A 23,586-nucleotide genomic window follows, 5' to 3' on the forward strand; every position below is an offset into this window, starting at 1 on the left:
AACATTAGATCAAGGGAATCTGAGGTTACGAATAACAAAAAAAAAACGGATGCTTATTTTATTTATTTAATTAACAATTACACTCAATAACTGATTGTGCCACCTTTTGCTGCAATGACTGCAACCAAATGCTTCCTGTAGTTGATCAGTCTCACGTCGCCGTGGGGGAATTTTTTGTGGGTTTTCAAACATTAACTGCTCGTTTCAAGTCCTACCACAACATCTCAATTGGGAATAGGTCTGGACTTTCAGTAGGTCATTTCAAAAGGTCAAATTTGTTGCTTTTTAACAATTTTGATGTATACAGTTGAAGTCGGAAGTTTACGTACACTTAGGTTGGAGTCATTAAAACTCGTTTTTAAACCACTCCACCAATTTCTTGTTAACCTGTCTAGGATCAGCGTGGCGCTAGCGGCACCCCCCCCCCCCCCCCACTGAAAAACCAGTGCCGCGAAATTCAAAAAAAATATTTTTTTAAAATATTTAACTTTCACACATTAAAGTCCAATACAGCTAATGAAAGACACAGATCTTATGAATCCAGTCAACATTTCCGATTTTTAAAATGTTTTACAGGGAAGACACAATATGTAAAGATGTACATCTATTACCTAAAAACACATTAGCATAATCCACCATCTTTTATTTGTCCACCAACACCAGTAGCCATCACCAATTCGGCTAAACTAAGATATTTATAGCCCCTAACCAACAAAAAAACTCATTAGATGACAGTCTGATAACATATTTATGGTATGGGATAGGTTTTGTTAGAAAAAAGTGCATATTTCAGGTATATGGCATAGTTTACAATTGCACCCACCATCACAAATGGACTAGAATAATTACAATGAGCAACGTGTTTACCTAACTACTAATCATCAAACATTTCGTAAAAATACACAGCATACACGAATCGAAAGACACAGATCCTGTGAATACAGACAATATTTCAGATTTTCTAAGTGTCTTACAGCGAAAACACAATAAATCGTTATATTAGCTTAGCACATAGCAATTAGCAGCCCAGCATTGATTCTAGCCAAAGTGAGCGATAAAAGTCAACATCGCCAAAAGATATTAATTTTTTCACTAACCTTCTCAGAATTCTTCCGATGACACTCCTGTAACATCACATTACAACATGCATATACAGTTTGATCGAAAATGTTTATATTTAGCCACCAAAATCATGGTTAGACAATGTGAAATGTAGACAAGCTGGTAAAGAAAACGTCCTTGCGCCACTTAGACAGTGATCTACTCTTATACATAAATACTCATAAACGTGACTAAAAAATATAGGGTGGACAGGGATTGATAGACAATTTAATTCTTAATACAATTGCGTTATTACATTTTTTAATTTATCCTTACTTTTCAATACAGTTTGCGCCAAGCGAAGCTACGTCAAAAAACATGGCGTCCTAAGCCACTAAAATGTTTCGACAGAAACACGATTTATCATAATAAAAATGTCCTACCTTGAGCTGTTCTTCCATCAGTATCTTGGGCAAAGGATCCTTTCTTGGGAGAAATCGTCTTTTGGTGGAAAGCTGTCCTCTTGCCATGTGGAAATGTCAACTACGTTCGGGATGAACTGAAAAGCGTTTCCAACTTTTCACATCGTTGCAAAAATAAATGTCCCAAAATCGCACTAAACGGATATAAATAGCTATAAAACGCTTTAAATTAACTACTTTGTGATGTTTGTAACTCCTATAACGAGTGAAAAGATGACCGGAGAAATATAACAGGCTAAACTAACGCTTGGAACAGGAGAGGGTCGGTGTCTTCCACGCGCGTTACGCAGCAAGAAAAGACTTGCTAGCTAAAGGTTTTTTTCATTTGTAGGGCCTGTGAACGAGCAATCGAGCCCGTTGGAATCGTCATCACGTAAAGGCATCCAGGGGAAGACGTAAGAAGTGTCCGTATAGTCATAGCAACGACAGAGCCCTTTTAAATGACTTCAGAAAAGTGGCCAACGTTTCTCAAATCTGACTCCATGTCAGGGAAATTGCTGTAGAATGGGCTCTGTTCCACTTAGAGACAAAATTTCAACTCCTATAGAAACTATAGACTGTTTTCTATCCAATAATAATAATAATATGCATATTGTACGATCAAGGATTTTGTGGGAAGCCGTTTAAAAAATTAGCCACATTAGCATAAATAGTCTAAACAGCGCCCCCATCCCCAACAGGTTAACAAACTTTTGTTTTGGCAAGTCGGTTAGGACATCTACATTGTGAATGACACAAGTAATTTTTCCAACAATTGTTTACAGACAGATTATTTCCCTTATATTTATTTCACTGTATCACAATTTCAGTGGGTCAGAAGTTTACATACACTAAGTTGACTGTGCTTTTAAACAGCTTGGAAAATTCCAGAAAATGATGTCATGGCTTTAGAAGCTTCTGATAGGCCAATTGACATAATTTGAGTCAATTGGAGGTGTACCTGTGGATGTATTTCAAGGCCTACCTTCAAACTCAGTGCCTCTTTGCTTGACATCATAGGAAAATCAAAGGAAATCAGCCAAGACCTCAGAAAAAAAATTGTAGACCTTCACAAGTCTGGTTTATCCTTGGGAGCAATTTCCAAATGCCTGAAGTTACCACGTTCATCTGTACAAACAATAGTACGCAAGTATAAACATCATGTGACCACGCAGCCACCACGCAGCCGTCATACCGCTCAGGAAGAAGATGCGTTCTGTCTCCTAGAGATGAAAGTACTTTTGTGCGAAAAGTGCAAATCAATCCCAGAACAACAGCAAAGGACCTTGTGAAGATGCTGGAGGAAACAGATACAAAAGTATCTATATCCACAGTTAAACGAGTCTTATATCGAGATAACCTGAAAGGCCGCTCAGCAAGGAAGAAGCAACTGCTCCAAAACCGCCATAAAAAAGGCAGACTACGGTTTGCAACTGCACATGAGGACAAAGATTGTACTTTTTCTTTCTTCCTCTGGTCTGATGAAACAAAAATAGAACTGTTTGGCCATAATGACCATCGTTATGTTTGGAGGAAAAAGGGGGATGCTTGCAAGCCGAAGAACACCATCCCAACCGTGAAGCACGAGTGTGCTTTGCTGCAGGAGGAACTGGTGCACTTCACAAAATAGATGGCATCATGAGGAAAGAAAAGGATGTGGATATATTGAAGCAACATCTCAGACATCAGTCAGGAAGTTAAAGCTTGGTTGCAAATGAGTCTTCCAAATGGACAATGACCCCAAGCATACTTCCAAAGTTGTGGAAAAATGGCTTAAGGACAACAAAGTCAAGGTATTGGAGTGGCCATCACAAAGCCTTGACCACCCCCGAACTGAAAAAGCGTGTGCGAGCAAGGAGGCCTACAAACCTGACTCAGTTACACCAGCTCTGTCAGGAGGAATGGGCCAAAATTCAACCAACTTATTGTGGGAAGCTTGTGGAAGGCTACCTGAAACATTTGACCCAAGTTAAACAATTTAAAGGCAATGCTACCAAATACTAATTGAGTGTATGTAAACTTCTGACCGACTGGGAACGTGATGAAAGAAATAAAAGCTGAAATAAATAATTCTCTCTACTGTTATTCTGACATTTCACATTCTTAAAATAAAGTGGTGATTCTAACTGACCTAGGACAGGGAATTTTTACTTGTATTAAATGTTAGGAATTGTTAAAAACTGAGTTTAAATGTATTTGTCTAAGGCTTCAGCTCACGGACGGATGGCCTGACATTCTCCAGTAAAATTCTCTGATAGAGAACAGAATTCATGGTTCCTTCTATTAAGGCAAGTCGTCCAGGTCCTGAGGCAGCAAAGCATCCCCAAACCATCACATTACCACCGCCACGCTTGACTGTTGGTATAAGGTTCTTACTGTGGAATGCAGTGTTTGGTTTTCGCCATCTCATCCAAAAAGTTTACTCAAGTTTGCCAAAAAGCACCTGGAAGCACCTGGATGATCATCAAGGATTTTGGAAGAATGTATAACTTTTGGAAGAGTGAGTTAAAGCAGTTCTGCACAGAAGAGTGGGCCAAGATTCCTCCACAGCGCCGTGAGAGACTGATAAAAATCTGCAGGAAGCGTTTGGTTGTAGTCATTGTAGCTAAAGGTGGCACAACCAGTTATTGAGTGTAAGGGGGCAATTACTTTTTCACAGCACTGTATATGACTATGGCCAGTGACGGTGTCTTGTGAAAGACTCACATATGGCCTTGCGTCAATTGAGAATTGTCTACTAAGACAGTAGTTCTCAATTCTCTTTTCAGGGACCCCCAGATGTTCCAGAGCTAGCACACCTTATTAAACTTGCTGACAAACACAATAATAAAACGATGGGATTTTAACAATATAATGTGGCTATTAAACCAGAATTTTTAAAACGGTATGGTTCTACAAAGAACCTTTGAGATTGAGAAAGGTTCTTTATAGAACCATTCTCCATAAAAGTTCTATATAGAACCATAAAAAAGGGTTCTATATAGTCCCAAAAAGGGTTGTAACCATAGCAAAACCCTTTTTTGGTGCTATATCAAATCTTTATTAATGGTTCTTTATAGAATCTTAGGAAATCGTTCTTTATAGCACCATACATGTTCCATTTAGAACCTTATGAGTATGGTTATTTTCCTAGAACCTTCAAAAAAAGGTTCCATATAGCACCACAAAGGGTTCTGCTATGCTTACAAGCCAAATAACCTTTATTTGGCGCTATATAGAACCATTAGAACCAACAGTGACAAAGAGAGAAGTATGAGATGTGTCAGATGACACAGTTTAAGTGAGCAGAATAATCCCCTTTTTAGCTGCCTGGAATCCAACTTGAATTGTTGTTTCTACCGCTGCATGTGTTTGCCATGTACAGTATCTTAGCTAATTTTGTTGTTGTTGCTGTTCTGTGTTTGTGTGTGTGTGCTTAGTTCAGACTATTAACTACGGCTTTGCCCCGTCCCTCTCCATTCAGAAATCGTCAGTTCTTCATCCTGACTACCACCACCAAAATAATGGACGTGGAGGAATCATCCAATGGCTGTCTGTCTGTAGAGTTTAGACACTTGGTAACCTCTGACTTTCACTGTCCCCACCTACACACTAACATTTTAATAATAATTAAACCTCAATCTGTTAATCCACAAGTTTAGTGAAACATTTTAGTGGAATCAAACTAATTTGGTTCAATGGAGCTGGCTGGCAACAGTTATATTGGAAATAACAGACAACTGTTTGCAAAGACTCTATTATATAGTCTTTTTTTTTTAATAAGATCGCCCTGGACTAGCTGTACATGACAGTGTGTGAATAGTTAATTTGATATTAATGTAAGTATATTTATTATGCATTGATATCATATTTGTATCTTCTTCAGCAGCTGAAAGAGAAGAAATACGTTAATGGAACCAAGGTGAACGAGGTGAGAGAAGTAATATGAAAGTTGAACAAGACTTTTAGTTTTTCCATGAATGATGGTTAAGTGACCTTTAGAGTGAGCTTGACCTTTGAAACATGACCTTCAGATTTGTTTGCTATCGTAGAACTGCTTTGTTGAGCCAAAGATGGTGGATAAATGAAGATGTCCCACTCAGGCCATTTACCATTGAAAAAAAATGGTCAGTTCCGGTTTGCTTAACAGGGTGGCTCTCCCATAGGCACCAATGCATTAGCAGCTGGGTCTGGTCTGCTTAGTTTATTGACTGTAATGTAACCAGAAAAGATTAGGGAGTGGGATGTCTCGCTTCTTCTTCCGTATCTTTGTAAGAACTTCAAGAGATATATTCTGGTCAACCAGAGATAATTTGATTAGAAGTCATTGGACACGGAAGTGAATTAATTAAAATGTATGATTTATTTAGAGGTAAATCATTTGTTTTACTTTGCCTGAGGTTGGGGAGCCAGGTAGCCTAGTGGTTAGAGTGGTGGGTCAGTAACTGAAAGGTTGCTGGATCAAATCCCTAGGCTGACAAGGTAGAAATCTGTTGTTCTGCCCCTGAATAACCCACTGTTCCCCAGTAGGCTGTCATTGTAAATAAGAATTTGTTCTTAACTGACTTGCCTGGTTAAATAAAATATAATGTCTTTTAAAAACTGAACTCAAAAACACTTCCATTAAGAAAGAGGTAGTTGCTTTCTTAAAACAGTAGATGGCAACATTGCCAAGGATTTACAAAATGTTCCCCTTAATTTGAAGTTTTAACTCCTTTTCAGGACAATGGTGCTTTTGGTTGCGTACGTTTTCAGATGGCTCCATAACTTATCACAGATGGAAAACCTTGTTAACTCCCTAGTAAACTCATAATTGAAAAAACATGTGCTCTTTCTGATAAAGTTTTATCATAGATTGACTTTTGAATTAAAGAAAGGAGTTTATTTTGCCTTTTTATTCATGTGGCTCAACAAAAGTCATGACAAAGCTTCAATCACATAATTTAAACACTAAGATACAGGATCCTTATCTTATTACAGAATACTACTGATGAATAATGCTAGCAAACTTCCCCCTATTGCTCATATACTGTAGAGGGAATATAATTATCCTCAAAGATCGTTTCATTGGTTTTTTCGACTGCCTTGTTATGGAATGCTGTTCTTTAATAAATAGGGCAAATTCCTTATCCCGTTGATAGAGCCTGCCGTGTTTTTCATTGAGATGTGTTCAACTTTTTGGTGGGTCCCTCACTGCACAAAAAATGTTTAATTTCCCTCTGCTACTATATTTAATGTGTTCTGAGAAAAAGGTTTAGTGAAATGTGGTGTAGTAGAGTGTTTGTAAGAGGAAGGCGTTTAGTAAAGTGTGTGTGTGTGTGTATTTGTATTCTGCTGGTTCCAGGGTCCTGTCTCTGTGACGGAGGAGCTCCACTCCCTCAGCTTTGAGGCCCAGTTCAACATACAGGGCATTAACATCGACCTGGAGGTCAGTCAATTTATACACACTCCTTCAAATCTCCTATATAAGACACACACTCTCCCACACAGACATTCTGACAATACTCCACACCATCCCACACCTCAAATAATCCCCACCCAGTCTTCCTAGCATACATTGTCAGTCGTTATTACAGTGCCTTGCAAAAGTATTCATCCCCCTTGGTGTTTTTCCTATTTTGTTACATTACAACCTGTCATTTAAATAGATTTTTATTTGGATTTCATGTAATGGACATACACAAAATAGTCCAAATTGGTGAAGTGAAGAAAAAAACTTGTTTTAAAAAAAAAGTTGTGCTTGCATATGTATTCACCCCCTTTGCTATGAAGCCCCTAAAATAATATCTGGTGCAACCAATTACCTTCAGAAGTCACATAATTAGTTAAATAAAGTTCACCTGTGTGCAATCTAGGTGTCACATGGTCTGTCACATAATCTCAGTATATATACAACTTTTCTGAAAAGCCCCAGAGTCAACACCACTAAGCAAGTGGTACCACCAAGCAAGTGGCACCATGAAGACCAATGAGCTCTCCAAACAGGTCACGGACAAAGTTGTGGAGAAGTACAGATCATGACTGGGTTATAAAAAAATATCTGAAACTTTGAACATCCCACGGAGCGCCATTAAATCCATTATTAAAAAATTGAATGAATATTGCACCACAACAAACCTGCCAAGAGAGGGCAGCCCACCAAAACTCACGGACCAGGCAAGGCGGGCATTAATCAGAGAGGAAACAAAGAGACCAAAGATAACCCTGAAGGAGCTGCAAATAGGAAAAATGCCAAGGGGGTGAACTCTTTCGCAAGCCACTGTAGTCATTGTGTAAGCAAATACTGTATGTGTGTGTGTGTGTGTGTGTGTGTGTGTGTGTGGTATGTGTGCGTGCATATATGTCTCTTTCTCTGCAGACCTGCTCCTTTCCTCTGGTGGTCATCTCCAATGTTAGCCAGCTGCCTGGAGGCTGGGCATCTGTCATGTGGTACAACCTGCTGACTGACGAACCCAGGGTGAGCTGAACACACACACACACATACACACACACACACACACACACACTACCATTCTTTTAGGTGTTTTATATTTTATCTCTCTTTCCTCTGTGCCGCTCCCTTTTTTAGAACCTGGGCTTCTTTGCCAGTCCTCAGCGGGCCAGTTGGGGCCAGCTCTCTGAGGTACTGAGTTGGCAGTTCTCCACCTTCGCTGGGCGGGGCCTCAACAGGGAACAGCTGTGCATGCTAGGAGAGAAACTCTTGGGTACGGTGGCCTAGTGGAACACTTTTCATGAGGGCATAACAGTGTTGAAACAGCATACATACACCATTTATTTGCACAGGTCATGAGGAAAAGCACTCCCGTCCCTAACAAGTATTTTCAATTATGAGAGAAAAGGAATGTGAATTGTCATGAGATTGTTCAACATCGGTGTTTGGCTTCCAACCACCACAATAGTATGGACTCCCCTTATATAATCTAAGGTGGTGTTATTTCTGTCCAAGAATACTTGAATATTCATTCTTAGTGTATGAGATATTACTTTTTTGTTGTTGTTGATAATCATAAATCTATGAATCATCTTCACTGTAGGTCAGCAAGCCTCCCAAAACGAATGTCAGGTATCCTGGTCCAAATTCTGCAAGGTCGGTTCTATTGCTTCTTATAGTCCTACTACTACAAGTCTTAAACACAAAATGAAGAATGTCATATCTTACTAGCAAATACTCTAATTTCCCACTTCATGTAGAATCTTTCACAGACATACTGTACTGTCATTCTCCATCTTGACTTGACTTATTCTTTTCAGCTCCTAGTGGAGTCATTCTCCATCAACAATTCATAATTGCACCACTTCCCCTGAGGAATTATTCCAGTGGTCATATTAAATTAATAACTTGAGGCTGTCTTTTTATTGAAAGATGCCATAAAAAACTTTTAAGGGTAATTCTCATCTCTTTCCCATTCTGTCCGCTTTTTCCAGGAGAATATTCATGGAAAGAATTTCAGTTTCTGGATGTGGCTGGATTCCATCCTGGAGCTCATCAAGAAGCACCTACTTCCCATCTGGAACGACAAGTGAGATTTAGGGCCGGTCAGAAACAACCCATACCCCCTATCCCCTTTCCCCTAGGCACTATGCCATGTGTGGACAATTATTAGGGGGACAGATGGAATTATTGCCATGTTGCTTCTACAATATTCTCAGATCTACATAAATGCTTAGGCGATAGATGCTAGGGGCTACAAGTTGTTTGTGGACACTCCTCTGCTTTGTGTACCCCACTGCTGATCCTTAAGCTAGCCTTTGCTAAACTACAGTGTTGGGTTCAGTACAATTTAATGTCAGTTGTGAATCATTAGGTTCAGTTCCATTTTGAATGGATTTAATGTACTGGATTGATCTATTCACTGCTCAGGGCTATACACCACAGTGTACTGTTAAATCAGTGGGTGTAAAATAAATAATGTAACGGTAATGTAACTGATGGTGTGTTTTGGGTGTGCTTCCTTCAGCTGCATCATGGGTTTTGTCAGTAAGGAGACTGAGAGGGCCCGTCTGAAGGACAAGGAGCCTGGGACTTTCCTGCTGCGCTTCAGCGAGAGCCACCTGGGCGGGATCACCTTCACCTGGGTGGAGCAGTCCGATAGTGGTGAGGCCTGCTCGGTTGTCAATTACTGGGGTGTCGTGAAAGAATTATCTTCACTATTTGGAATTTTTGCATCTGCTCTTGAGCCAAAGGGGGACCCCTACATGGAGAGACAAATTGTCCAGAAATGACCTGATTAGACATAAAGGGTCACACCTCCCCACACCCATGAGTAAAATCATATTGTTTGCCCAAAACAAGTGATTTGTTTGGTTTCATAAGATAATAAATTGATTCATATTCTATCTGAACCATGCAGTCAACATTGAAATCCACAAAACAATTAGCATCTAAACTTCCACAGTGTCTTTAACATTGATTCTGTAAACATTTAACTCTGATTGGCGCTTTGGTTGTGTCTGTGTCAACAGGAGACGCCAAGTTCATCTCGGTGGAGCCGTACACCAAATCACGCCTCAGCGCTCTCCCGTTTGCCGACATTATCCGGGACTACAAGGTCATCACAGACGGAGAGGTCCCTGAGAACCCACTAAAGTTCCTCTACCCAGACATCCCCAAAGACGAGGCCTTCGGACGACTTTACAACAGCCAGCAGAACAAAGGCAAGATGTCTGCCAAGACATGTTTATGATGGAGAGGGTTTTGGTTTGTACAGTATATAAAATAATTCTGACCACCTAGGTTCCAGCAACTTCTCTGTGAGTGAGAGTAAGTATGTTATGGGATTGCATCATTTTCTACTCATTATTTGGTGGTGATGTGTTTTTACTAGAGGTCGGCCGATTAATCGGAATGGCCGATTAATTAGGGCCGATTTTCAAGTTTTCAAAACAATCGGAAATTTTTGGACACCGATTTGGCGATTATGATAATAATTTTTAAATTGTATTTATTTTTTACACCATTATTTAACGAGGCAAGTCAGTTAAGAACACATTCTTATTTTCAATGACGGCCTAGGAACGGTGGGTTAACTGCCTTGTTCAGGGGCAGAACAACAGATGTTTACCTTGTCAGCTCAGGGACTCAATCTTGCAACCTTACAGTTAACTAGTCCAACGCTCTAACCACCTGCTTTACATTGCACTCCACGAGGAGCCTGCCTGTTACGCGAATACAGTAAGAAGCCAGGTAAGTTGCTAGCTAGCATTAAACTTATCTTATAAAAAACAATCAATCAATCAATCATAATCACGAGTTAACTACACATGGTTGATGATATTACTAGTTTATCTAGCGTGTCCTGCGTTGCATATAATCGATGCGGTGTGCATTCGCGAAAAAGGACTGTCGTTGCTCCAACGTGTACCTAACCATAAACATCAATGTCTTTCTTAAAAACAATACTCAAGTATATATTTTTAAACCTGCATATTTAGTTAATATTGCCTGCTAACATGCATTTCTTTTAACTTGGGAAATGGTGTCACTTCTCTTGCAACAGAGTCAGGGTATATGCAGCAGTTTGGGCCGCTTGGCTCGTTGCAAACTGTGTGAAGACTATTTCTTCCTAACAAAGACAGCCAACTTCACCAAAAGGGGGATGATATAACAAAAGCGCATTTGCGAAAAAAGTACAATCTTTGCCCGACTGTACCTAACCATAAACATCAATGCCTTTCTTAAAATCAATACACAGAAGTATATCTTTTTAAACCTGCATATTTAGCTAAAAGAAATCCAGGTTAGCAGGCAATATTAACCAGGTGAAATTGTGTCACTTCTCTTCCATTCATTGCATGCAGAGTCAGGGTATATGCAACAGTTTGGGCCGCCTGGCTCGTTGCGAACTAATTTACCAGAATGTTACGTAATTATGACATAACATTGAAGGTTGTGCAATGTCACAGGAATATTTAGATTTATGGATGCCACCCGTTAGATAAAATACGGAACGGTTCCGTATTTCACTGAAAGAATAAATGTTTTGTTTTCGAGAGGATAGTTTCCGGATTCGACCATATTCATGACCTACGGCTCGTATTTCTGTGTGTTATTATGTTAATAGTAATCGGAACATTGAACTATATAACAAACACGAGTAGTGTGTAGAAATGAAACACATAAACAATACTGACTTGGGAAAGAACCTAAGGGAGTGCCAGATATAGGGGAGGTAATCAGTGAGGTAATGGAGTCCAGGTGAGCCTGATGATCACTGCAGGTGTGTGTAATGATGGACCCCAGGACTGGTGGTTATTATACAGGTGATGTCGAATGCCGGAGGGCAGGAGCGAGAGTAGACGTGACACATGGACTGTTCAAAACTTAGTTTTATAATTCTGGGAAAATTCTACGTATTCTACGAATACAATTCAAAGAACATTGAGGGGATGTTTTGTGCACCCTGATACAAACATTCTAAGAATGTCATCACAATTGGACAGATTTTGTGTTTTGGGAACCTATCTCTTGTCATATCCCCACATTGTTCCCACAACCTAATGAAATTTGTTAGGAACTTTGAAATAATCTAAAAAATGTGGTTCTTGCAACATCAAGTGAATATTTTTTGCACCCTAAAAGAAATATTGTCAAATCATACGCACAACTGGAAAGTTTTTGTGATTTGGGAACATATATTTTGTGATGTCCCCACAATGTTCCCACCAAACTGTTCCCACAACCTAATGAAACATTCTGGGAACCTTTTAAAGAAAAGACTAAATGGGTTCTGGGAATGTTCTTCCAACGCCAGGGGAATGTTTTATACAAACATTGTATAATCATCAGCACAACTGTACAATCAAATGTTCTGGAACTGGGAAGCAGGGTTGATATTGCCAACAATTTGAGTGGTTGTTTACTAACATGCCCATAATCTCCTATTTTTTTAATCTTCTTACAGTCTTTCCATACATACCATCTATGCTGATCCCCATCTCAACTTTGCAGTGAGTACTTAAGTTTAAGTTTGTTAAGATCTTATAATCTGTGCATACCAGGAGTTGAATGCAGACCTGCGCCGAAGATGTGTATCTGAAATATTAGGCTATGTTAGATATAATTTGTTTCTATAGTCTAAACCATTCCCTTGACTTATATCTCTCTCTCTTTCTCTCCAATGCTGCCGCCCCCGCCCTTAGAACCACACCTCCCCCCTGCTCCTCCCCAGAACCCCCCATGTCCCCTGGGATGTTTGACATGCTCACCCAGCACCTCAGCCCCTTGGAGATTGAGACTGCCGTGAGTACAGTAACCACCCTATCTTAAACAGACACTCTGCAGCTAGCCTAGTCCCAAACTGTAGGCCTATCTAATGTAGCCAACTCTTCCATCATTGCAGATACACAGTTGCCTCTCTAAGCCAGTAGGTGCTGGTATACAATAACCTTTATCTCAATGTTGGTGATAATACAAGAAATTCAACTCTGTTACACTTGTATGAGTGGAGGCTCCTCAGAGGAGGAAGCCGAACAAAACGGGGCTAAACCTACCTGAATTTGTCCAATACAAACTCTTGTCTGCAACTGTTTGGACTAGTGTTTACATCCTAGATCAGCTAGAGTGTGCAAGGCGGTATTGAATGTGTCACTGTCTGCCACCTTGAATACTCCAATTTGTCTTTCGACCTGTGCACCGACGTTTTAAACTTTAATTCATAGGCTAGGTTGTAGCAACCTCATGATGGGTATGGGGGAAATTTGAGCATCATGTAGGAGCCTAAGCCTATTGATGTTACATTGAGCTGGGTGAATGGAATATGAATGACAGTCATCCAATATTCTGTCATAGAAATAAGGCCATGCTCATAAAAAAACTTAAACAGCACTGACCACAACTGACTTGGTGTATGGTTTATAGTAATGATAGAAGAGCTGGCTATAAAGCAGATCATGTACAGGTTGGGACGAGGCTACACCGCAGCAAGGTATTAAAACACTCTGGAGATGAACTATGTTCAGAAGCCTAGGTTGACTTTATCACTGCTCTGGCTTTGATGTTAAATACGACTTTTAAGCTGATGTTCCTTTTGTAAAATAAATGAGTCATCATGAAGACTCCCTGTAATTCTCTGTGGTGATTGAACTGAACCTGCAGAAACAATCTTTATATTCTAGTTGCATTGGCGTCCGCTATTAAGGGTATTGTTTGACTTTTACAGATGAGTTCTCCGTACTCCGAGTAACACAAGGTGACCTGCAGAGTATGCCAAGTAACTCACTCTTCTCCGACTAGTGGCCTACAATCTCTACGGAATCCCTGTACAAGTGTAATTTTCTCTTACATCTGATCACAATACATTGCTCTTCTATCCAACTGTTAGTATTGTCTTTGAGCCCTTTGTCATGACTACAAAGGTATAATATTATGTTTTGAGCATAAAGTAGATATTACATGCAGTGGGACATCCAGCTTGTTATATCACTTCTCATAAATTGACATCTTTATTACTTCTGCACAAGTAATGTTAGTATGTTATTATATATATAAATAGTGTCTTATGCTCCGCTATCAAGAACCAAGTTTTGTACAAATAATAAATGTTTATTATCGCTTTAATCACTTATTGTGTTTTCATTAGTTTACCAATTTGATATTTTTGCACTTAGAGCCCAAGGTGTAATGGTCACAATGGTCGCCTTTGCAACAGAAAAAGGGTTAAACAAATGATGATTTCCCCCTTTCAACTGTCTTCACTACTGCGTAATAGTATACCTGTAGGTAATAATCATTTATTCAACTTTTATAGTGCTATTCATTACATGATAGTAGGGTTGAATAGTGGGAACCCGGTTACTGAGATTTATCTCCCAAATACACTCCCTTTTCCCGGGATAAATAACTGCAAGACACCAGTACATTTTTATACATTTTTTATATGAACAGCATGGTGTGAAATGGAACTGTTAAATTATATGTGATGACAGACAGCCCATCTCAGTATGGAGCACAGTTCACAATGCATGTAGACCCATCATGATCACTTTTTTCTTGTCACAGTTAGGCCTACATTTGCCGCAGCGTAGCCTATGACACAGTAATATAAAGGCCGAATGCACGTCAAATTTACCCATCACCATCTGGCTTTCAGGGGTCACCTTGTTTTTTAATTGTAAAGATTATTATTTGTTTAATTGCAGCTGCAGAGTTTTAAAACAGCCTGTCACTCAAATATATTTCTTTAAATCAGTGCATGCCCGAGCGCTCTCTATCTTTCTTTCTCTCCATCAACTCCATTCAAATTGCATCCAAAACAGACAATCCTGTTCAATATTGATATATAGCCCTATATATAGATGTCCTAGCCTACCTCTTTTAGGTAATGAATTCAATGCAGTATTAGCCTTATATTTAGCAAATTAATGATGGTTATGCATAATAAGCTTCTAACTTTTGGCCTCTGTCTCTTGCGCAATACGCAAGTACCTGTGCTCAGCTGGCCTCTCCTTAAAAAACGCTCCTTAGCTCTTGGAGTCCCATGCAGGAAAGCTAAACTAGAATAGCTTGCTGGACCATATTTTATTTTTAGCATTTCTTATACCAATAGACTTCGAAAATGGAAGCAAGCTTTTTTTGCTGAATGTTAAATTACTAATTATACAAATATGCCCTATTCTATTTCAAAATTAAAATCAAATTCACTAGCCTGTAACTTTGTAGCCCGCATGTGGTTCATCAGAATTGCATGTTCTCTTCTGCTTTATCATGGCTTGAACGATGTGGGTAATTCCAATCCATATAATACAGGGCAATACAATACAGTACAGTAATACAGTTCACACTCAAAAAGATTTTACCTACAGGAGCTAGTTTCATTTATTTACCCAATAGAGCATATAACTAGCTACATCTACGGGCTTTTGTTTTTATGTTGTGCATAATGTGCTGTAGCCTATATCGTATATGCATTGGATAACGGCACAATAATTAGATATTTTTTGGGCTTGGGCTCATTAAATGTTGTTCATGTGGGGCTCATAAAATGTAAACTATTTAATATCAGGCTCAGGTAGCATCAGGTTTGGATTTTCATGCGGATCAAAGCTCTAATCAAATTCAGACTTTTATATGGTTTTGAATGATACGGGAAATACCGGGTTACCCAGGAGAAAAGTGATTTATTCTCGGGATGGAACATTTGTAAAATAACGGGAAAATATTCAACTCTACATGATAGTAATGGTCTATGGTCAACACTCACAGTGGATGTATAAAATACTGCACGGGACAAAGCAATAAAAGTCATCAGGTTTTCTCTCCTTGAATAAAGGTCATCTCCTTGGAATATTAATTTCCTTTGTTTTAATTAATTGACGACTAGTAATGACTGCTTTTCAGGTCATAACCTATAGTTAAATTGCAAGATTATAGTACAATACAGACAGACAATCAAGTATAAAGTGCTGGAATGTCCAATTTGAGGAGCTTGATCTTTTTCTGGTGCAAAGGTACAGTGTTACTGATTAAACACTAGAAATGCATTTGGGATTTTTCACCCCATGCAGTAATAATGGACTGTGAATTGTATACTGCCTCTACCCACATAATTTGTAGCACAGGTGGTTATGCACGTACCTATGCACCGTAAAAAGATCAAGTCCTCCAAATTAGGACACTCCAGCACATTGTACTTGATTGACTGTCTGTATTGTACCATAATCTTGCCATTTAACTTTTCTAATCATGATCTCTTGTAGGCCTACTTGGTCGATTATTTTGCCTTTGAGCTTCTTTGTGTGTGTGTAGGGGCCAGCAAAAGGCCAAGTGTATTTCCCAGCTAGGGTCTTAATAAAGTTGTATTGTATATACATTTCAGAAAAGGATCAATGTAAAAAACGACTCAATAATTGTGATTTATGTGGTTGGCCTATTAGATATTCCAAGAAGAAGAAAGAATACTTGGGATTTGTGCATGTTTTGGTTTACGCTGTTTCCTATACGAGTAAGTATGTATTTGTAATGGGGACAGTAACCTTAGTATTCTCTACAAATTCTACTTTAAGCAAAATGTTTATATATATACTGATTGAAGTGGATGAAGAAAATACAAAGAAAAAAACAACCATTTTTTTCTACCACCATCTTTGAAATGCAAGAGAAAAGTCCCAGTGCTAGCCATCACTCTGGTTGTAATTCTGATGGTGTCCACAAGATGACAGCAGTGTATGCAAACAGTTTCAGATGGATAACTTGAAGTATGAGTACAGCAAAGCTGTCATCAAGGCAAAGGGTGGCTATTTGAAGAATCTCAAATATAAAATATATTTTGATTTGTTTAACACTTTTTTGGTTACTACATGATTCCATATGTGTTATTTCATAGTTTTAATGTCTTCACTATTGTTCTATAATGCAGAAAATAGTACAAATAATGACAAACCCTTGAATGAGTAGGTGTTCTAAAACTTTTGACTGGTAGTGTAGACCAAATTACTATAATGAGACATCGTCGCCTCAGATGAGAACGACCGACTCCCCAGGGTCATGTACTACATACAGAAAACCCTCAAATTGTTGAAATAAGTAAATCAAATCAATGATGAGAGAATAGCCAGATTAACTGATAACTGAAATAGCAGTGGCAAATGCACTCTTTTGCTAGGTGCAGAGATGTTTTATAGGTAATAAATCTGTAGGGGACTTCTGTGAATGCTACATACTCAGCATATTCCTAATCCAGAGGTTGTGAGTTAAAATCCTAGGTGTGGCCACATTCAAAAGTCAGTATTATAAAGTGATCATGTCAAATGTAATCATATTTTCATTGATTAAAGGTTTGTACACTATTTTAACTGAACAGTGTTCCACTTACCTTAAAACCCCCATCCCATTTCATTACTTTACTTACTTATAAAGGTTTGGGACACCTGGGACCATCACACGATGTCCTGACGACTGGTAAAACAAATGTCCTAAGAACATCTTGAAAATGTCCTGACATGGTCTTCAACAATGCCCTGGAAACTTACAGGGAACTAGACAAAGTTTCTTTGTCCTGATCTTGTTTATTTACACTTATAAGATCTGATCAAAATCAGTTCACAATTTTATTTATTTATTTATTTATTTTACCAGGTAAGTTGACTGAGAACACGTTCTCATTTGCAGCAACGACCTGGGGAATAGTTACAGGGGAGAGGAGGGGGATGAATGAGCCAATTGTAAACTGGGGATTATTAGGTGACCATGATGGTTTGAGGGCCAGATTGGGAATTTAGCCAGGACACCGGGGTTAACACCCCTACTCTTACGATAAGTGCCATGGGATCTTTAATGACCTCAGAGTCAGGACACCCGTTTAACGTCCCATCCGAAAGACGGCACCCTACACAGGGCAGTGTCCCCAATCACTGCCCTGGGGCATTGGGATATTTTTTAGACCAGAGGAAAGAGTGCCTCCTACTGGCCCTCCAACACCACTTCCAGCAGCATCTGGTCTCCCATCCAGGGACTGACCAGGACCAACCCTGCTTAGCTTCAGAAGCAAGCCAGCAGTGGTATGCAGGGTGGTATGCTGCTGGCTTAATGCGTATTTTAATTGTCTACACCTGTCTAAAAATGTTGGCACAATCAGAAAAATGATCGAGACACAGGACGCATGTTAGCACCAGGTATAAACATGGCTAAAGGTCCCCCAGAGAACAAATCTCCTGAGAAAGTCTTGAAGATATCCTCACATGGTCCTCAACGACATCCTGGGAACTTACAGCGAACTGTGCAAAGATCCCCCAGAGAACGTTCCCTTGGGACCATCACACAATGTCCTAATGACTAGAAAAATGAAAGTCCAGAACTTCCTAAAAAAGTCCTGACCTGGTCTTCATTGTCATCCTGGTAACTCACAGCGAACTAGACCTAGGTCCTCCAGAGAACGTTGTTCCCTTGTGACCATTATGCAATGTCCGAATGATAAATAAATAAATGTCCTGTACTGGACGCCCCCTTTTGTTTGCTAAATGGCCTGAATATAACGTCCCATTGGAACAACCCAGGGACCTTTTTGTAACGTTCCCTAATGGTCATTCTAAGATCTTAGTGTAATAGTCAGTCTGTAACAATCCAGGACCTGTCGGAAACGCCCCCTTGTGGTCATTGGATGTCCCAAGGATAACGTCCTGTCAGAGCCAAGAAGGAACCTATTTGTAATGTTCCCTAGTGGACATCACATTACTTTATAATAACCTTATACGGGGGACATTACAAAATGTCTGAATGTTGTGAATGTGTATATATATTTTTTTCAGTTGATATAATTTCAAAGTATGCATTAAGGTGTCAGCAATAGAATGCACAAATGTAGACATTAATACATGCATTTCCAAAACCTTTTTTACAATAGTGGAGTAGTACAAAAATTGCATAAAGTATCTTACTAGACAGTGCTTGATATAGACTCAGCATTCTTGTTTTCAAAGTGAATGAATGTGTAATAGTTAGTTAATCATGTTAATCAGTCTATGACCCAAGTAGGTCCCACAGTGAATGGCAGGTGTCCTGGTCCATGTTCTGCAAGGTAGGTCAAGCAATTATATACACACACAAGCTGGATCATGTCATGTCCTACTAACAAATATCCTCCTTCCCCTCCTTATAGTTTCTCTGTGAATGGGAGTAAGTATGCAATGCGGATGTAACGTCAGGGAAATAAACATATTATTCCGATAGACACAGCATGGGAATCAGACAACATTATGCAACAACAATTTATACAATTTTCAGTGTCAAAAGTAAGACACAATATCCATAGGCCTACATCATCTTAGGCCTACATCAACACCTACATCAACACAAAAATATCCATAGGCCTACATCATCTTAGGCTCCAGGAGCTTCGTACAACTGTCCTACAAGATAGACTTGAACAGTTAGCAATATCAGATTTCTCACAAACAAGTATCACGGGTTTATATGTTTAATTCATATACTCAAACTGACGATACTAATGTGTTGCAACACTCAAAGAGAGCGTGCCCAGGAAGAAGGAGAGTAGGTCTAGGTGGAATATGGGCGCAAATGCCTAAAAACAATACATTTACAATAATTCCTATTTCTTTTTTTCTTTTTAAAATGTTTATCCCCTTTTCTCCCCAATTTGTGGTATCCAATCGCTAGTAATTACTATCTTGTCTCATCGCTACAACTCCCGTACGGGCTCGGGAGAGACGCAGGTCGAAAGCTATGCGTCCTCCGAAGCACAACCCAACCAAGCCGCGTGCCTCCAACTCGGAAGCCAGCCGCACCAATGTGTCTGAGGAAACACTGTGCACCTGGCCCCCCTTGGTTAGCGCGCACTGCGCCCAGCCCGCCACAGGAGTCGCTGGAGCGCGATGAGACAAGGAAATCCCTACCGGCCAAACCCTCCCTAACCCGGACGACGCTGGCCCAATTGTGCGTTGCCCCACGGACCTCCCGGTCGCGGCCGGCTGCGACAGAGCCTGGGGGCGAACCCAGAGACTCTGGTGGCGCAGTTAGCACTGCGATGCAGTGCCCTAGACCGTTGCGCCACCCGGGAGGCCCCAATAATTCCTATTTCTCATACTTACTTTCTTTAAAAAAAATACCATCGTTGCTCCCATTCTCCCAAGGCTCGTTAACCAGCAGATAGTAAGGCGATCCCCTGAAGGACACAGGAAGGCTTTTATACAGAATGCTTTGGCCTTAGCCTTAAATGAGGCTATTAACAGTTATAACTTGGTACTTAGGTACTTTTTTTTACAGATTAGTTGCCAAGAAGACTCCTTGTAATTCTCTGTGGTGGTTGGACTGAACCTGCAAACAAACAAAACAATCTTTATCTTCTAGTCGCATTGTCATCAGTTATACATTTGTCTGACTTTTACTATCCTTTTGAAACAGATGAGTTTTCCGTTAACAATGTAACACCAATGTCACATGTGCTCCCTCTCCGGCCTCTAGGTCACCAGGCTGCTCATTAGGGCGCACACCTGTCACCAGCGTTACGCGCATAATGACACTCACCTGGACTCCATCACCTCCTTGATTACCTGCCCTTTATATGTCACTCCCTTTGGTTTCTTCCCCAGTCGTCATTGTTGCCTACAATCTCTACTGAAGCTCTAGACAAGTGTAATTTTCTCTTACATCTGATCACAGAGCAGGATGGATGAAGCTAAGAGGGGTTACTTTTAATTGAGAACAAAAATGACCCTAAAAAGCTTTGGAAATCATTTAAGGAACTAGGCTGTAGTAGTACTACCAAAAACAAACTAAACAGTATTGGACTGAACATCAAGGGGGAGATGGTATATGAAAAAGCAGAGGTTGCCAATGAATTCAACTCTTTTTTTACTTATATTGCCAGCAAGCTGGTTAGCAAGCTGCCCACCAGTTCTGATTTGTATGGAAGCAACCAAGTCAAGAAGTATTATGTAGAGTTATGGGTTCAGCCAAACTCTTTTTCTTTTGCAAAGGTAGAAATAGCCAAAATAATCAGTATGCTGGCAGAGCTTAAATGCTCCAAAGCCACAGACCTGGATAATATTCCTGCAAGGTTTCTTATAGATTCTGCTGAGCAAATTGGCCCTTGTATTACACATATCGTTAATCTCTCTTGGACAAGGTACCTTTCCCAGGGACATGAAACAAGCTAAAGTTATACCTCTGTATAAGAAAGTGATCTAGTCTGACCCTGGGAATTATAGGCCTGTATCTATCCTCTGTGTAACATCAAAGATCCTGGAGAGAGTTGTACATGAGCAAATGTATGAATATGTTAAAAAAACAGGGGCTAATGTATGATTTTCAGTCGGGTTTTAGAAAAACATACTCCACTGATTCATGTCTACTTTACTTGACTGACTTCATCAGGAAAGAGATTGATGAGGGAAATCTGTGTGGAATGGTACAGAAGGCCTTTGATACAGAAGGCCTTTGATATAGTTAACCACTGTTTCCTAATCTCCAAAACTGGAGGCACAGGGGTTAAGCAGTATCCCTCTAGGCTGGGTAAAGTCCTATTTATCAGGAAGGGAGCAAGTAGTAGAGGTTAATGGTCCACTGTCTCAGGCAAAACCAATGAGTTATCGCGCTCCGCAGGGGAGGGTGCTTGGCCTCTGCTGTTTTTATTGTATATTAACAATATGAAAGATGCTTGTTCTTGCCATCTTTTTCTTTATGCGGATGACTCTACACTTCTGGTGTCTCACAAAAGTAAAACTACGTTGGAGAGCATACTTAGCACAGAGGTTACTAACATTAGCAAGTGGCTTGGAGATAATAAGCTATATCTGCACTTAGGGAAAACTGAAGCAATTATTTTTTGATCTAGACCTAAATTGTGTAGATCGTCTGAAATCAGAGTGGAGTTAGGGGGTGAGGTGCTGACTACTAAAACCTCTGTTAGCTACTTGGGATGTATCCTTGATGGAAGCTTGGGAGGTGTGAGCATGGCCAATAAAGTGCTAGGGAAGGTTAATGCCAGGACTAAGTTTTTGGCTAGAAAGTCCAAGCTGCTTGATAAGCACTCCATGAAAGTGCTAGCTACTGCTATCATTCAATGCCATTTTGACTATGCTAGTACCTCCTGGTTTGGGGGCTTATCTAAACTTATGAAGGGGAAGCTCCAGATAGCGCAGAATAAGCTGATCAGGGTAGTATTGAAGGTGAGTCCACGTACTCACATAGGCGGGAGCTGCTTTCAGGAACTAAACTGTCTGGCTGTTGAGGCTAGGGTGTCCCAGATTAGACTAGGTTTGGTTTACAGGAGTATTTATGGTCCTGCGCCCAGATATCTAAGTGATTACTTTCCTTGTGTTAGGGATGCATACAATCACAGCACCAGATCAGGTGTTGCTGATGTGTGCTTATACAGGTTCAGGAGTAATGCTGGGAAAGGTACTTTCTTGTATACAGGAGCCTCAGAATGGAATGAGTTGCCTCTGCCCATTAAAACAACGTCCTCTCTGGGCAGCTTTAAAAATAAAGTAAAAATATGTTTGATGTCTTTTGTCCCCATATGAATAACCCCTATGATGTAACTGGAATGATGAGATAGATGTTCTTCTTCTCTGTTTTTGTTTTATTGTTTCACTGCCATAATGTGTTCGATCTTGTCTAGCCATCTTGTCTCAAGAGGACCACAATGGAAATAAGTCCCAGACTTTATTGTGTGTTATCCTCAATGATTTTATTCATGTGCATGTACGGCTTTTTCAAGTTTTATGTGTGCTTGTTTTTTAAAATGGTTGAATTAATAAACTAAACGTAACTAAACAATACATTGCTCTTTTACCCAACTGTTAGTATTGTCTTTGAGCCCTTTGTCATGAATACATATGATGTTACGAGCGTAAAGTAGATATTACATGCATCGTGTTATATCACTTCTCATAAATGGACATCTTTATTACTCAGTGTGCTAGCACACTGTTGATTTCTGTTTGTCTCTGTGCATAAGTAATGTTAGTTGGTTATTGTTGGAAAATAGCTACTCTATGAAGAACCAAGTTTTGTACAAAGAGTAAATGTTTATTACAGCACTGACGTCTTCATTCAGTTTTCCAATTTGATATTTTTGGACTAAGCGTCGAAGGTCTCTCCAATAGTAAAAGTGTTTAACAAAATATTCCCCCATGTTCTTTACTACTGAGTAATAGTATACCTATAGATAGTCATAATAGTAATGGTCCATAGTCAACAATCACACTGGATGGATAAAATATTGTACTGGACAAAGCAATATTTTTAATCAGACTTTCTCTCCTTGAGTAGTTTTCCTGCATTCAAATGTGAACCAAATGTTATGTTTTTGTCTTTAGTTTTTTTCCCCAGTTCTTCAGAACTACAACATTTCCTCTTTTTATGATGAAATATTTTCCTGAATGGTTCAATCCCAAATGCAGAAGTGATTTTCATTTTCACTTGGCATTTGACCAGCTACAGTTGTTTGCATCAAGAAGTGGCTACTGTATTGTACTGTATTGTAGTAAAGTCGGAAAGTACCCTGGGCTGTCCCTTATTAAGTTACTGCATGGGGGAAAACATCTCTAATGTTTTTCTAATGTTTTGCCGAGAAGGTGCCAAGAGCTTGCTTCCTACTGTAGTTTATGTTTGACATGAAAGTATGAGCGCTGACTTACTGGGTTTACT

The 23,586-nt window shown here is 39.7% G+C and overlaps 1 protein-coding gene across 2 annotated transcripts in view; it reads left to right on the plus strand.

Annotated features, from left to right (window-relative positions):
* Positions 1–14,037, plus strand: part of stat4 (signal transducer and activator of transcription 4) — a 30,052-nt gene extending 16,015 nt beyond the window's left edge. Inside the window, exons 12-23 of one of the 2 annotated variants that reach the window (XM_055870771.1) lie at positions 4,966–5,059; positions 5,368–5,412; positions 6,826–6,909; positions 7,840–7,938; positions 8,050–8,185; positions 8,516–8,568; positions 8,907–9,001; positions 9,440–9,576; positions 9,945–10,136; positions 12,383–12,428; positions 12,621–12,720; positions 13,640–14,037. In XM_055870771.1, the coding sequence (XP_055726746.1) occupies positions 4,966–5,059; positions 5,368–5,412; positions 6,826–6,909; positions 7,840–7,938; positions 8,050–8,185; positions 8,516–8,568; positions 8,907–9,001; positions 9,440–9,576; positions 9,945–10,136; positions 12,383–12,428; positions 12,621–12,720; positions 13,640–13,663 (1,105 nt within the window). In that variant the 3' untranslated portion in view covers positions 13,664–14,037. The remainder of the gene's footprint in view (positions 1–4,965; positions 5,060–5,367; positions 5,413–6,825; positions 6,910–7,839; positions 7,939–8,049; positions 8,186–8,515; positions 8,569–8,906; positions 9,002–9,439; positions 9,577–9,944; positions 10,137–12,382; positions 12,429–12,620; positions 12,721–13,639) is intronic. The other variant, XM_055870772.1, reaches the window with a different exon arrangement.
* Positions 14,038–23,586: the final 9,549 nt, after the last annotated feature.

The sequence above is a fragment of the Salvelinus fontinalis genome, chromosome 19 (genome assembly GCF_029448725.1).
Source record: "Salvelinus fontinalis isolate EN_2023a chromosome 19, ASM2944872v1, whole genome shotgun sequence".
In the NCBI taxonomy this organism is placed as follows: Eukaryota; Metazoa; Chordata; class Actinopteri; order Salmoniformes; family Salmonidae; genus Salvelinus; species Salvelinus fontinalis.